Source organism: Theobroma cacao, chromosome 7 (assembly GCF_000208745.1).
Source record: "Theobroma cacao cultivar B97-61/B2 chromosome 7, Criollo_cocoa_genome_V2, whole genome shotgun sequence".
NCBI lineage: Eukaryota > Viridiplantae > Streptophyta > Magnoliopsida > Malvales > Malvaceae > Theobroma > Theobroma cacao.
This window is the reverse complement of record NC_030856.1, coordinates 971484-985549: the sequence shown is the minus strand read 5'-3', so window position 1 is coordinate 985549 and position 14066 is coordinate 971484. Positions and strand designations below refer to the sequence as shown.

Sequence of the window (14066 nt, the reverse complement as noted above, 5' to 3'; positions counted from 1 at the left end):
ATGGGACAAAGTGATGAGTTATTCGATAAGTAAACATTGCCGATGATGGGATAATCGGTCGGGATACGAGAAGTCGTAATCCTAGGCCGATATTCCCTAGGTTCGGAATCCGAATCAAGGCTCCACCAGTACGATGGAAGAGCATCGATTTCAAGATTTCGAAATTCGTAATAAATAAAGAGTTTGACTATACCAAAAAAATTACTTGATAAAAATAATAAATAAATAATAAATGATAAAAAATAATAATAATTCAAACATATAATAAATAATTAATTTGTGAAAATACAATATACATGACATTAAATAAATAAAAAAATAAAAAAATAATAAAAAACAACTAATGTAAAATTAAGCATTGAATATTAAGTGGCATAAACTATAAAAAATGTAAATATATATATATATATATATATAAAAAATAAGATCTTAGGTATTAGGTTTGAATAAAAGATTGCTTATGAAAAAATATAATAATAAAAATATAAAAATATATAAAATAAAAATAGTATAATAAAAAAAATATATAAAATTTTTGTTCACTAAAATAACATAGAATTATAAACAATTTGTCTAATTATAAATGAAAAACATAAGAACTTAGAACAAAAAATGTAAAGTATAAAAAAATAATAATAAGAAATAAGAATAGAAAATATGATAACAAAAAATATAATAAAATAAAAATAATAATTAATTAATAATAACTAAAAAATATAGATAATTGCATTAGCATAGCATATATATATTGCATCATACATATCATTGCATATAAATATTTCTATTTTCGAGTTTAAGCCCCGATGATGGGATCTTTCGAGGATCTTGCGAAGGCGAGTATTTCTCGAAAAGTTTCCTAAGTGAAAAGTTATCCTCGGGTCCCACCAGTATGATGGGAGGGCTCGAGAGACATCTTTAATAAAAGGCTTTTGCTCGAATTAGGTTCATTATGCACGAAAACATTATTTTTAAAGAAAACGTACGATAACTCCGATGATAGGAATTATTCGTCAAATTTGCGAAGGTGAATTTCTCAGATAATTCCCTAGGTGAGAGAATACCTCGAGTCCCACCAGTATGATGGGCGGATTTGAGAAAATATCCTCGATAAAAAGTTATTCATTCGGCTTTTTTTTCACACCATGCATCTTGCCTCATATTTGCATTCCATTTTAAGTCAAATAGGAGATAAAAATAAGTGAACAATAACTAAGGAAATATAGCTAATTTAAAAATTAAAGCCTAATAGGATAATCTAAGAATGATAACCGTTCATGGAACGGGCGTCCCGTGGGTGCTAATCTTTTCCCGGGCGTAACCGTACTCCCGAGCCTTGATCTAGAAAATCGTAGACCAGTTTAAGGTTCTTTTCGGTGGGCTTAAAATTAATTTATGTTTTCATCGATTAGAATCAAGTCAATAGGTGGCCAATCGCACCTAGTAAAAAAGATTGGTGGCGACTCTTAGTTTAATTTTTTAGTGAGTTTTCACATTCGCGTCTGACGGTTGGGTTCCCGGACCCGTATGTTACGACAAACTCGTTACCATTAAAAGGAATGTAGAGGTAGGGGATATCTTATTTTCCTAGAAAAGATGAGTTACTGTTTCAAACTATATGTATCACTCACTAGGATATATAAGATTCGCATTTGGTAAAATTAAAGTTCTATTTGATGAGTAGCATATATAAATGTTTTTACTCAAAAGCTTCAAGAAAAGTTCCTGAAATACAAGAGAATTTGGTTAGGTGAAAAGTCCAGAATGAAGAACAAAAAGAGTATCGAATGTGCCAAGATAGAGCAAAAGAACCAAGGAACTGGTGGAAGGACTTCTGATCAACTGCTATGTCAGTACTTCCTTTAGGAAGCTTCTGAATGACATCAGCTGGCAGGTCATCATGTTGAGAAATGATGAGGATATTCTATTCAGGGATCTTTTAGTCTAATCACAGTCATTGAGATTGTATCGGAAAGATTATAAATGGGCTCCTCAAGCATCCTGAATGTTGCAAGTGCAGATGAGATATTACTTGATTGCAACGGGATTCCCATATAAGCATACACGCACCTAGAAACAGAAACAAATTTGGGGCAACTAGAAGATAAAAGTGCTCATGGACATAGTGTAAACAAATATTTTTAACCAACTATTCTCTAGGTGAAAGGATACCTTCGAGTCCCACCAGTACGATGAGAGGGCTCGAAAAATATTTTTAATAAAAAGTTTCTGCTCATATTAAGATTTGCATTTATTAAAATATAGTTTTTACGTGCAAACAACTACCCGATGATGGGATTTTCTCGTTAAACTTGCGAATGCTAGTTTTTCGGATATTTCTCTAGGTGAGAGAATGCTCCCGAATCTCACTAGTGTGATGGACAGATTTGAAAAGTACACTCAATAAATGGTTTTTGTTGACATTATCCAGATTTTATGTCATGTATTTCACAATTGCATCATATGCATGTCTCACTCGTAAGGTTGAAAAAAATGTTTTAATTTGTAAATAAAATAAAAGATAAAATAAATAAATAAAGATTAGGGAAACATAAAAATAAAAATAAAAAGTTAAGGTTAATAGGGTAGCATATGATTAAGTGGTACTATTCGTAGAACGGGCGTCATGCGGCTACTAATCTTTCCCCGTGTATAATTGTGCTTCCGAATCTAACTCTGAAATACGTAGACCGAGTCTTGTTCTTTAAGCAATCCTAAAATTAATTTAAGATTTCGTTGAGAAGAACAAACTTAATATGTAGCCAATCGCACCTAAATAAAAAAATAATTTGATGGCGACTCCCTAAATTTTGCAAGCGTAGCAGTCGAGTTCCGATTCTTGCACGCTACGACATAATGAAGGGTAAAATTATCCTTAAAATATTGCCATGTCATCAAATACTGGAAACATTAGCAATTGACTAATGATAGGACTTAAGCGTCTAGCGAAAAATATTCTTTTGGGGCGAACTAATCATTTTGAATATTAATAAACCTGCCTGAAATTATGGCCAAAACTATTTTGGTCACGTTTCTTACGAAGCCAAGTTAAGGGTATTGAATAATTAAGGGTTTCTTAAAACATTATGTCTTGTATTTTTTATAAGAACTTCTCTTATTTAATTAATTCTCATTTCTTATTATAATATATATATTTTTATGTTTCTAATTTGTAAAGGTATTGCATTTGGTGAACATCCTTAGTTGCCAGTATTTCAGGCAAGTTTACATGGACCTTAATTGCAAAATCAAGTTTGCAATGTGGTTCTCAGAATTTTACAAACCTTATGTGTTCCTTAAGGGCAAGTAAGAATGTATATGTGTTTATTAATTATTTCAAAATTCTTGCATTTGGCTTAGCAATTTAATTTTTTTAATCTCTGATTAAATTGTTTTAAATGTTCTTTTCTCCCTATACAGCTTTAGTGACACAAATTTAGACAAGTTGCGAATGGTGGCTCAAGGGAGAGGCATTGATATGGGTGTATTTGACTTCGATTCCAAGAGTATTGATTGGAAGGATTACATGATGAACATTCACATTCCTGGCGTCTTAAGACATGGATTAAATCTTAATTATTATTAAAAAATAAAATTAATTGAATAAAATTTACATAGAAGGCACACACGAATATTTGATTCATTAGCTGATGTATAATCTTCCTATTTGAAGAGTAAAGTTTGAATCTCCTTCTTCAAATCTTAAAAAAAAAACGAAGTAGTGGGCATCAAGCTTTGAACAACTTAACGGATGAGGAAAGAAGGAGAATACTTGCATTACTTTCGTTGTGACCAATAACAGATGTTATTGCTTTGATAGTTCTTCATTTATTTGTGTAGTTGATACTTCATCATTTTATCTTTGCTTCAAAGTAAAATAAAGAATTCATAGTCTGAATTTTTGTTTGTTTTCTTACCCCAAGTAATTAAAGACCAAATATTTCTTGTGGGGTTCAGTCTAAGACCTTGATAGGGATTGTTAGAGAGCAACCTTTTTTGACTCTGAGAGCCAAACTGGACAAACTGATAGCAATGTCTGCACCTGCTTAACAAACCCATTGGAATCCACCTCCACATTCTTTCGGCTGGGGCTTCCCTCTAGCATGCCCCTAAATTTGGTAGAAACTAAACCTAACTTTATGTTCGGATTGAAGTACCCAATTTCAGAAAGGAAAGGCCATTACATGAAATAGGACCATCGGTTGCCATAACTTCATTCATTGCTCAAAAGTAGTGGCCTAAGGGCACCAAAATGGGGTGTTTTCTACTAGAGAAAATTATGAGAAATAATCCTTCTCATAAACGTAATTCAAAAATATCCTTCATTATAATTTTAACTATTTTTAGTCAATTTTTGACATGACTTGATAACAATGCCCTTTAAATAATTTCAGACAAATTAAAATGGTTTCAGTTTTCTTTATGTCACCATCCAGACAAAAATTTCAAAATCAAATCCCGATTTCTCTCTCTTGGCAAATACTGTCTATCTCGTCGTCCAGCTCTTTCTTGCCACCCCAAAGTGCAGAGATGATATCAAGGTATGTGTTTTAAGTTATTGGGTTTATTGATTTATTCATAGAACCCCATAGTTGAGGGGGTTGAAATTGATTAGATATATCTATAAATTAGAACATTGTATGACTCAAGAGCATTTGGCTCATTGGTTGGTGCATTATCGCCTTGCTTAAAGAGCAGGGTTCGAATCCCCTCTCCCCCAATTATAAAAAAAAAAAATTAGAATACTGTATGACTTTGGCAACTTAAACCTGACTGCGAGCAAGTAAATCAATTAGTTATTAGGTATTGCTTTACTAGCTTTTAGGTATTGTAAGACTAGTTTTTAGGCATTGCATGCCTTAATCATTACGTCTCTAATATTCAGGCATTACGTGATTGGTTTTTGGCATTGTGTGATTGATTTTTAGGTATTATGCGACTGATTTTTAGGCAATGCCTAAGTCACACAAGGTCTTCCTAACTAGTTATGCAACGCCTTACTAACCAGTCACGCAATGTCTATCAATCTGTTAGGTAATGTCATATCAACTAGTCACATAATACTTAAAAATCAATCCTGCAATGCCTAAAAATTAGTAATGCAATGCCTAAAAACTAGTCACGCAATGCACAAATATCGGTTACCCAAGGCCTAAAAATCACCAAAATTACTGAATTTCATTTAACAAAATCAACAACTTCAAATAATATACCATATTCTATTTAACAATATAATCAACGAATATGCGTACTTGTCGAAGAATGCTTAAAATGCTCAAAGGTTTTTCTTTATGTATCAAAAACGACTCCAAATGCTTAAAAATACTCAAAACGCTCAAAAGTTTTCTACGTATATCAAAAATCACTCTAAAATACTCAAAATGCTTAAAAGTTTTTCTTTCTGGTAAGAAATACTCCAGAGATAAATGGTCTGATGAGGAAAGATCAAAGGATATGAGTCAGTTTGAGGCGCAGACCTAAACATATGGGTTTGTTTCATTAAAGGTAATTTAGTCCAAAAGTAATTTCTCTTGACTAAAAATAGTTAAAATTATAGAGAGAGCTATTTTAAAAAAGCACATTATGTATGAGAGGTATTTTTGACAAGAACCATCAACAGCTCAGGTTCTCCCCTATAAATACCTCTTAAACTCAAATTCGCAAAATGAGGAAAACAGGTTAAAGAACAAGAAAATAAAAAACAAGGGAAAAGAAATTCCAAAATCAAGTTGGTGTCCACATGTTATCTTATTTTTCAAGTCACTAATTAATATTATTTTCAATACTTCCAAATTATCATTAAACATTGCAATTTCTTGGTGAAGTGTTGGGAAGGATATATATCTGATCTTTTCTCTATTAAATTATTCAAATTTACCCAATTTTATTCCAATATATACAATAAATAAATTACTTTTTTTAATTTGATTTCTTTCTGGATTCTCATACATGCATATAGAGTTGGATAACGTTGTCAAGTTTCTTCCAGGCAAGACTATGTTAATCACTGGTGCAACTGGATTTTTGGCAAAGAGTAATATTAATTAAGGATTCAACCAAATGGTGAATAAGTTGTCTTCTGTAGGGGCTGCAGATATTAAATCTCTCACAAAATGCTTGCATACTGAGATATATAATGAATTTTAAGTTCCGCACTTCGTTAACATGATTCAGACAATTTGATGATAATCATGAAAATCATGTTAATTTGTAATATGAAATTAAAATTCTTCTTTTGAATTCAAATTGAACATCGTTTCCCATCCCTGAAGCTTCAGAATTCTCATATTCTTTAAAACCTTAGATGTTGCCTTCATTCTTTTTACCTTTTGAATCCATCAATTTGTCCTGAAGCTTCCATTGCAATTTGCCTAATGGAAGCTTTGCAAGCATTAATTAGCAAGACTGTTGCAGCAAAAGCCACAAGTTAGGAAAAACCAAGATTTCCGTACAACTTGCAAAAGGGCCATCCGTAGACCATGTAAACACCAGTTAAACTCTCCAACCCTCCCAACATCAACAGCAATCAAACTGATAATTTCTCCACCAGCATATAAATTTCTCCTCAATAGGTGTGAAATTATCAATCCCTTATTGTAGATCATTACAGCAATGCTACACCAAATCACTTAATTGTCATTAAGTGAAATCTCAAACATACCTTCTATTCTTTTTTTTTTGTACTAAAAAAATATTTATTTGTCCACATTCCATATCATTTTAAAGCAAATATAAGTGTTTGAGGAGAGCAGAGATGGAAGGTATCCCTCCTACTAATCCATCCTTGACCTTGACACGTCTCTCCTTTGCCTTCCTCATTTAGGTCGTTAATCCTGCTTCCAGCTTCTGCCCTCAGTTAGCTGTAATCTAACATGCATACTCCGAACCACATAGTGTAATGATCCTGATGCAAACATCACCAGTCTAGTAATTTTTCGGATCTAAATTACATAATTTTTAAAAGTTTAAACATAATTTACTAATAGTGATTAACCTAAAGTCTTATAAAGGTGTTAACAATCATATTCACATTCAATTAAGATGGGATATGATACACGAAATAGGACCACCAATAGCTTTGGCCTAAGGGCACCAAAATGGGGGTTTTCCACTACCATCAACAGCTCTGGTTCTCCTCTATCAATGCCATAACTCATTCACTGCACAAAAGCTGTGGCCTAAGGGCACCAAAATGGGGGTTTTCCCCTTCCATCGACAGCTCTGGTTCTCCCCTATAAATACCTTTTAGAACTCACATAAAGACGAAGAGGAAGAACAGGCAAAAGAACAAGAGAAAAAAAAAACAGGGGAAAAGAAATTCCAAAATCAAGGTGATGCCACATGTTATATTATTTTTCAACTTTAATTACTATTATTTTCAATACTTCCAAATTATCATTAAACATTGCAATTTAGATGTTGGGAAGCATACATTTATCTTATCTTTTCTTCTATCAAATATTGAATTTTACCCAATTTTATTCCAATAAATATTATAAAAAAGTTACTTCTTTTATTTGATTTCTTTTTGGGTTCTCAGACATGAATATGGAGTTGGATCATGTTGTCAAGTTTCTTCAAGGCAAAACTATTTTAGTCACTGGTGCAACTGGATTTTTGGCAAAGAGTACTCTCTCTCTCTCTTACGAAGCCAAGGATGATGATTTCATTTAAAACACAATATAATTAATCATTTTAGTTTTACTTAATCATTTAATTCTGAACTCCGGTTTCAGTCTTTGTCGAGAAGATATTAAGGATTCAACCAAATGTGAATAAGCTCTATCTTCTTTTGAAGGCTGCAGATGCTAAATCTGCCACAAAACGCCTGCATAGTGAGGTATATAATGAATTTTAAGTTCCATAATTCAGACAATTTTACGATAATCATGAAAGTCATATTCGTAATTACTACTGTTCTATCATATGATTCATACTAAATTTGAAATTAAAATTTTTATTTCAATCCAATTTGTTACACGTGATATAAAATTCAATTTCAAATTCACAAAAAAAAAAAACTTACACATCTTAATTTTTATGTAGATTATAGATACAGAATTGTTTACGATTCTTCGAGACAATTGGGGTTCGGAATTTGATTCCTTTATATTAACCAAGGTGATAGCAGTGCCTGGCGATATTTCTTCCGAAAACTTGGGGGTGAATGAATCAAAATTAAGGGAACAAATGTTGAAAGAAATAGAAATTGTAGTACATGTTGCTGCCACGACAGGATTCAATGAAAGGTAATTTAGAATCCTCATATTTGAATTGTAGGAGTATGTCTTAAGAACATAATTTTGCCTATAATTCGCCGCTTTTCTTTTCTTCTTTCCTCTTATTTTTCAAGCTATGATGTTGCATTGGCCATCAATACGTTTGGAGCTCTTAACGTTTTGAGCTTTGCGAAGAAATGTGATAAGATAAAGCTGTTTCTCCACACATCAACTGGTAAATATGAAATTAATTGATCGTTCTTGATTAATTAGTGGTTGATATTTGTTATATACATAGTTAAATTTTAGTGCATTCAGAACATATATCGGAGATAAATTAAGATTGACAATCATGCTTTTTATCATAATTTTCTTTTAGCCTACGTGTGCGGTGAAGAAGCAGGAATTATATTAGAAAAACCATTTTCCGTGGATGATACATTGTTGAAAACATGTAAATTAGACATTATTGAAGAGAAGAGAATTGTAGAGGAAAAATTAGATGAATTGCGATTCCAACATGCCCCAAACGAAGTAATAAAATCAGAAATGAAGGAATTCGGCCTCAAAAGGTTTCTCTCTCACCGTCATCATTTTCACTTCACCTTGAATTGTATGGACGATATCTTAAATTTAAAAAAAAAAAGTAAAAAGAAAACAGTGGTAAACCTTGTTTCTTATGAATACAGGGCAAAATTGTATGGGTGGCCTAACACATACGTGTTTACAAAGGCAATGGGAGAGATGCTTTTAGGGAACTTCAAAGGAGATTTGCCTTTTGTCATTATCCGCCCTACCATGATTGCAAGCACTTATAAAGAACCCTTCCCTGGCTGGATTGAAGGTGTGAGGTAATTATCATGACCAAATTGTAACTTCAAATTTTTATGGTATTTGATTTAGGATTATTATTATATTTCATTAATGCAATTTATTGCTTTCATTAACATTGTATATTTGGAATAATGACTCATTAATATTTGTGTTACTACAGAACTATAGATAGCGTCATTGTGAGTTATGGCAAGGGGAAATTAACATGTTTTCCTGGCTATCCTAACTCTGCCCTCGATGTGGTGAGAATTTTTAATCTCTGGATAACATATACCATTTTCTTCCTATAGCTGGGTCTAATTGCAAGTGAAAAACGTGAATTTCAAAATTTATGCAGATACCTGCAGACATGGTGGTAAATGCAATGGTCGTGGCCATGTCAGTTCACACAAGTAATCAATCTTGTCAGACCATTTACCATGTTAGCTCCTCATTGAAAAATCCTTTAAAACTCGGGGATTTTTGCAAATTTATACACTGTTATTTCACTGAAAACCCATGGTCTAATAGAAACGGACAACGAGTTAAAGTTCGTAAACTCACAGTGTTGAGCACAATCAATGGATATTTTCTCTACATGTGGACTAAATATGTGTTTCCATTGAAGGTTTGTTACATTCCTAATTTTTATTTTGACATAATATTTAAAAGGACTCTGAACTATTTAAAAAATTCAAATCAATTATTTTTTTTCTAATTGCATTCATTCAAACTGTTATGCTTTTGTTTCGGGTCAAATAAGTCCATAGAACTAATGGTTAATTAACTGTCATTATTTAAAACATTACATGTTTTTTTATATCACATAGTATTGACACAATATGCTGACATGTCATAACAGTTAATGACATGACATACTAAAATAACGTGTTGAAGTTCACTAAAAATTTTTTCACTAAAAATTTTTATATTGTTATTTCACTGAAATCCATGGATTAATAGAAACAGACAAAGAGTTAAAGTTCGTAAAGTAACACTCTTGAGCACGGTCAATGGAATTTTTCTATACATGTGGATTAAATATGTGTTCCTATTAAAGGTTTGTCACAGTCTTAATTTTTATTTTGGCATATTATCTAAAGAGTCTTTGAACTATTTAGATAAATTCAAATAACTTATTATACTTTGTATTCAATCAAACACTTAAATTTTTATTTTGGACCAAATAAGATTTTAGAACTAATGGTTAACTAACTATCATTAGTTAAACGTTAGATGTAATTTTATGTTACATTATGTTGACATCACAGACATGCATCATAACAAATACTGACGTAACATATTGATATACTATGATGGCATGATTATATGTTATTTTTCATGTCAGCATCATGTGGCTTAAAACAACGTGTGACGCTTTGATTAATGGCAGTTAGTTACTCTCTAACTATAAGGATCTATTTGACTCAAATTAATAGTATAACGACTTGATTATATGTAATAGAAAAATAAATATTTATTTAAATTTTTTAGAATAATTTATTAATAAATTCCCATATCTTATTATAATTTATTTTTTATGTTTCTAATTTGTAAAGGTATTGTATTTGGTGAACATCCTTAGTTGCCAGTATTTTAGGCAAGTTTACATGGACCTTAATCGCAAAATCAAGTTTGCAATGCGGTTGGCAGAATTTTACAAACCTTATGCCTTCTTTAAGGGCAAGTAAGTATGTACATGTGTTTATTAATTACTTCAAAATTCTTGCATTTGGCTTAACAATTTAATTTTTTTAATCACTAATCAAATTGTTTTAAATGTTCTTTTCTCCCTATACAGCTTTAGTGACACAAATTTAGACAAGTTGCGAATGGTGGCTCAAGGGAGAGGCATTGATATGGGTGTATTTGACTTTGATTCCAAGAGTATTGATTGGGAGGATTACATGATGAACATTCACATTCCTGGCCTCTTAAGACATGCGATTTAATCTTAATTATTGTCAAGAATAATATTAATCTATTACCTACATCTTTATAAATTTGTATGCTGGACCCTTTGGATAAGATTTAAGTAGTGGGTATCAAGCTTTGAATAGCTTAACAGATGAGGAAAGAAGGAGAGTACTTGCAGTACTTTTCATTGTGACGAATAACAGATGTTATTGCCTTGATAGTTCTTTATTTATTTGTTTTCTTGATCCTTCTTCATTTTATCTTTGCTTCAAATAAAATAAAGAATTCATAGCTTGAATTTTTGTTTGTTTTCTTACACCAAGTAATTAAAGACAAAATTGTTTTTTGTGGGGATTCGGTCTAAGTACTGGATAGGGAGTGTTAGAGGTTGAAATGGGATGACCATGAGAGGCTCGTGAATAACCAAGCAATGTATAGGTAAATGTGCTAGGGAGTTATGATTGGTAAATAAGGGTAGAACTCTAATGATGGGATAGTGTTCACTATTTTAGGCATTAAACCATAAGTTATGGGTTTGTATCCATTTTGTGAACACTTTGGTAAGATGATTCGAAAGAGTTCTCACAATGTGGTAACATTAAAGCTTAAAGAGCAAATGGCTATATAGTCAAGTTGGGGCTCGTGACTAATATGTCACATAAGTATAAAGATGTGTTGCAATTATAAGGATGCTTGGGAATACTAGTTTAAGGCAATGATTATCTTGCCATTATGTAGACCCGATGAGGTTGTGGTCTCGATATACTTGTAGATGCAAGGCATAAATTGTGAAACGAGCTGCCCCCACCAGTTTCAATTTATTTTGAGTAATTATCAAAGTAAAGTGCCTGATAAGGGTAGGCAAAGGTTGAATTGTGTTATAAATATTTAGAGAACGAGGGTGATATGGTTTGATTAAATGATACTACTCTTGGTGAGGGAATAAAAATATAGTATAGGAATTGTAGAGATCTATTTAGAAACGAGATGATGATTTGAGAATTCAAATACTCATATACGAGTAAAGATTTGGTAATGAGACATGACGTAGAGTTGGAGAATATTACGTGAACCGAAAGGTTTCTTCATGGACTTAGATATCGTGGCATGTCAGAAAAAGGGAAGTTGGAAAGTTATGGGGATAAACTACGATGTAAAGAATTGAGAGGAATATTAAGTTAATTAAAGATGAATTTTAAGAAATAAAGGGCTGCCAATATCAAGTGAGGAAATTGGGAATGAAGAATTATAAGGTTGGCATAACAATTGAGCTAATTTATAGTATCGTTAGGAGGAGTTGCAATCTTATTTGATATAGTTGAAAGAAAAGAGATTAGTAATAAGACAAGGTCAATTATGTGGTGTATTAAAAAAAAAATACATCAAAGCACCAGTGCCAAGAAAGATGGGTAATAGTACTTCGGAATATTTTACCTACATGATGAGGTAGTGTAGTATTTGGAATTGTCAAGGAGCCTAATGGCTAAACCATGGGTTATGCGGTCACGTGATGTAAGTTTGAAAATGGATATTGGCAATGATATTAAGAGGTACTTAAGTAGAATTCTATTTCAAGTTTTGCAATTACCAGCATTGATTGGGTAGCTGCTAAAAGGAAAATAGTGGCATATTGGTGTAAAGAAATAGTATAAGATGATTGAAGGTAATCTTGATAATGAAGCCGGTTAATGAGAATCCCCTAATGTGGAAATTGTAATTCAAAATGTAAGAGGTGCACACGACTCCAATGAATCTAAATCTTAAGTGACTAACTAATATTGAAATGAATAAGGACATATATGATGGAAGTATAAAAGGTAAAGGAGAAACAAAGATGACTTTTAGGAATTGTGCTATTGCATAAAATGCAGAGATCCAATAAAGATAAACTTGAAGGATCAATAAGATCGTAAAGCATACACGGATACCGGATTATAATTTGCTGAAAGTGATACTTAGTGATTGAGATTGAGTAATGACATTGTGATGTAAGGATACACAATGTAATGAAACTTATGTATATGGTTAGAAATGATAAGAGAAAAGCTTAAGTTCGTAAGTGCGTAAAGTTGTGCATAGGCATAATGTGAATTCATATGGACCATATGAAGGATAAAGTATGGTAGGATGTAAGTTGAATAATAACTTAAGGGTTCAAAGAGTAATTTGGAAATTGATTATAATCTAATATTTACGGATTAAATATGATCTTTGGAAGTGAAATAGAAGGATAAACTAGAAAGGTCGAAAATGAGAAAAGTAAAAAGGGAATTTAATCTGAATATAGTTGTCAGGAGTCCCTACACACGGTGATGGATGTTGATGTTTAAATGAATATACATATGTATATGTGGAGTTTCATATGTAACTAGTAGAAGTGAAGAATTATTTTTAGTGATTTGAGTTTTGAAAATGATATGTTTGAAGAGTTCCATAAATGGTACAATGATAAGAGATACCATCAGAAAAATTGAACTATGTGGAAATGAAGAGAATCACGGAATAAGAGTCAAGATGAAATGATATAATCGAGAGGCAAGAATAAATGAAGTGTTATTTCCTAATTATGTTAAATTCTTTATGTGGCAACAAGGTGATAGATGAAGAACAAATGGTGATAGTATTATAAGGTGAATATTGGCGAATTGGGTAAGAAAGATGAGATCTAATTTTGTCAAGGATGGTCAAAAAGTTTTAGAGCATAATAAGGATAATATATTTTAAAGCATGAAGGACTAGAACTATTGAAAAGAATTTAATGGTGAACGAAAGAATTATACTTAAGGATAAAGATTGACGAGTGAACTACCTTCCCACACAATTTGAACTGTATTAAATTAAGAATGATGTAGAAGTGTGAATCTTCGAACGTGTAATTAACAAAAAGATGGAGATGATTGGAGTGCATAAGTGTAAGATAAACATGAGGTATGTGGGGATAATTGAAGACGTTAATTTTCTCCCAACGTTGAGAATGCGTACAAGGATGAATATGGCATGTTTATGATGCTGTAAGCTATCTAATATGGTATAGGGATGAAATGAATGAATGGATGTCGAGATGTTTGACAAGGAACGAAGTAATAAGAGGGTGATTAGGTATACATAAATGTAATATGT

General features: G+C 32.0%; 1 protein-coding gene across 3 annotated transcripts; it reads left to right on the top strand.

Annotated features, from left to right (window-relative positions):
- Positions 5980–11201, top strand: LOC18593326 (probable fatty acyl-CoA reductase 4). Of its 3 annotated transcripts, none has more exons than XM_018125260.1 (11): positions 7219–7328; positions 7538–7624; positions 7734–7837; positions 8044–8246; positions 8351–8451; positions 8596–8788; positions 8906–9067; positions 9211–9292; positions 9388–9657; positions 10589–10716; positions 10831–11201. In XM_018125260.1, the coding sequence occupies exons 2-11, from the start codon at positions 7540–7542 to the stop codon at positions 10979–10981; spliced, it is 1479 nt and encodes a 492-aa protein (XP_017980749.1). In that variant the 5' UTR covers positions 7219–7328; positions 7538–7539; the 3' UTR covers positions 10982–11201. The 3 variants fall into 3 exon arrangements, with proteins under 3 accessions (XP_017980750.1, XP_017980749.1, XP_017980751.1); XM_018125262.1 differs by having other exon boundaries at positions 10589–10720; positions 10831–10922; XM_018125261.1 differs by lacking the exons at positions 7219–7328; positions 7538–7624 and adding an exon at positions 5980–6031.

What these genes read in the sequence shown, in the direction of transcription:
- LOC18593326 (XM_018125260.1), top strand. Translation starts at nt 7,540, where the DNA reads ATGAATATGGAGTTGGATCATGTTGTCAAGTTTCTTCAAGGCAAAACT. An exon ending in GGCTGGATTGAAGGTGTGAG is followed by an intron (nt 9,068 to 9,210) that starts GTAATTATCATG and finishes GTGTTACTACAG; the next exon opens with AACTATAGATAGCGTCATTG. An exon ending in AATATGTGTTTCCATTGAAG is followed by an intron (nt 9,658 to 10,588) that starts GTTTGTTACATT and finishes TAATTTGTAAAG; the next exon opens with GTATTGTATTTGGTGAACAT.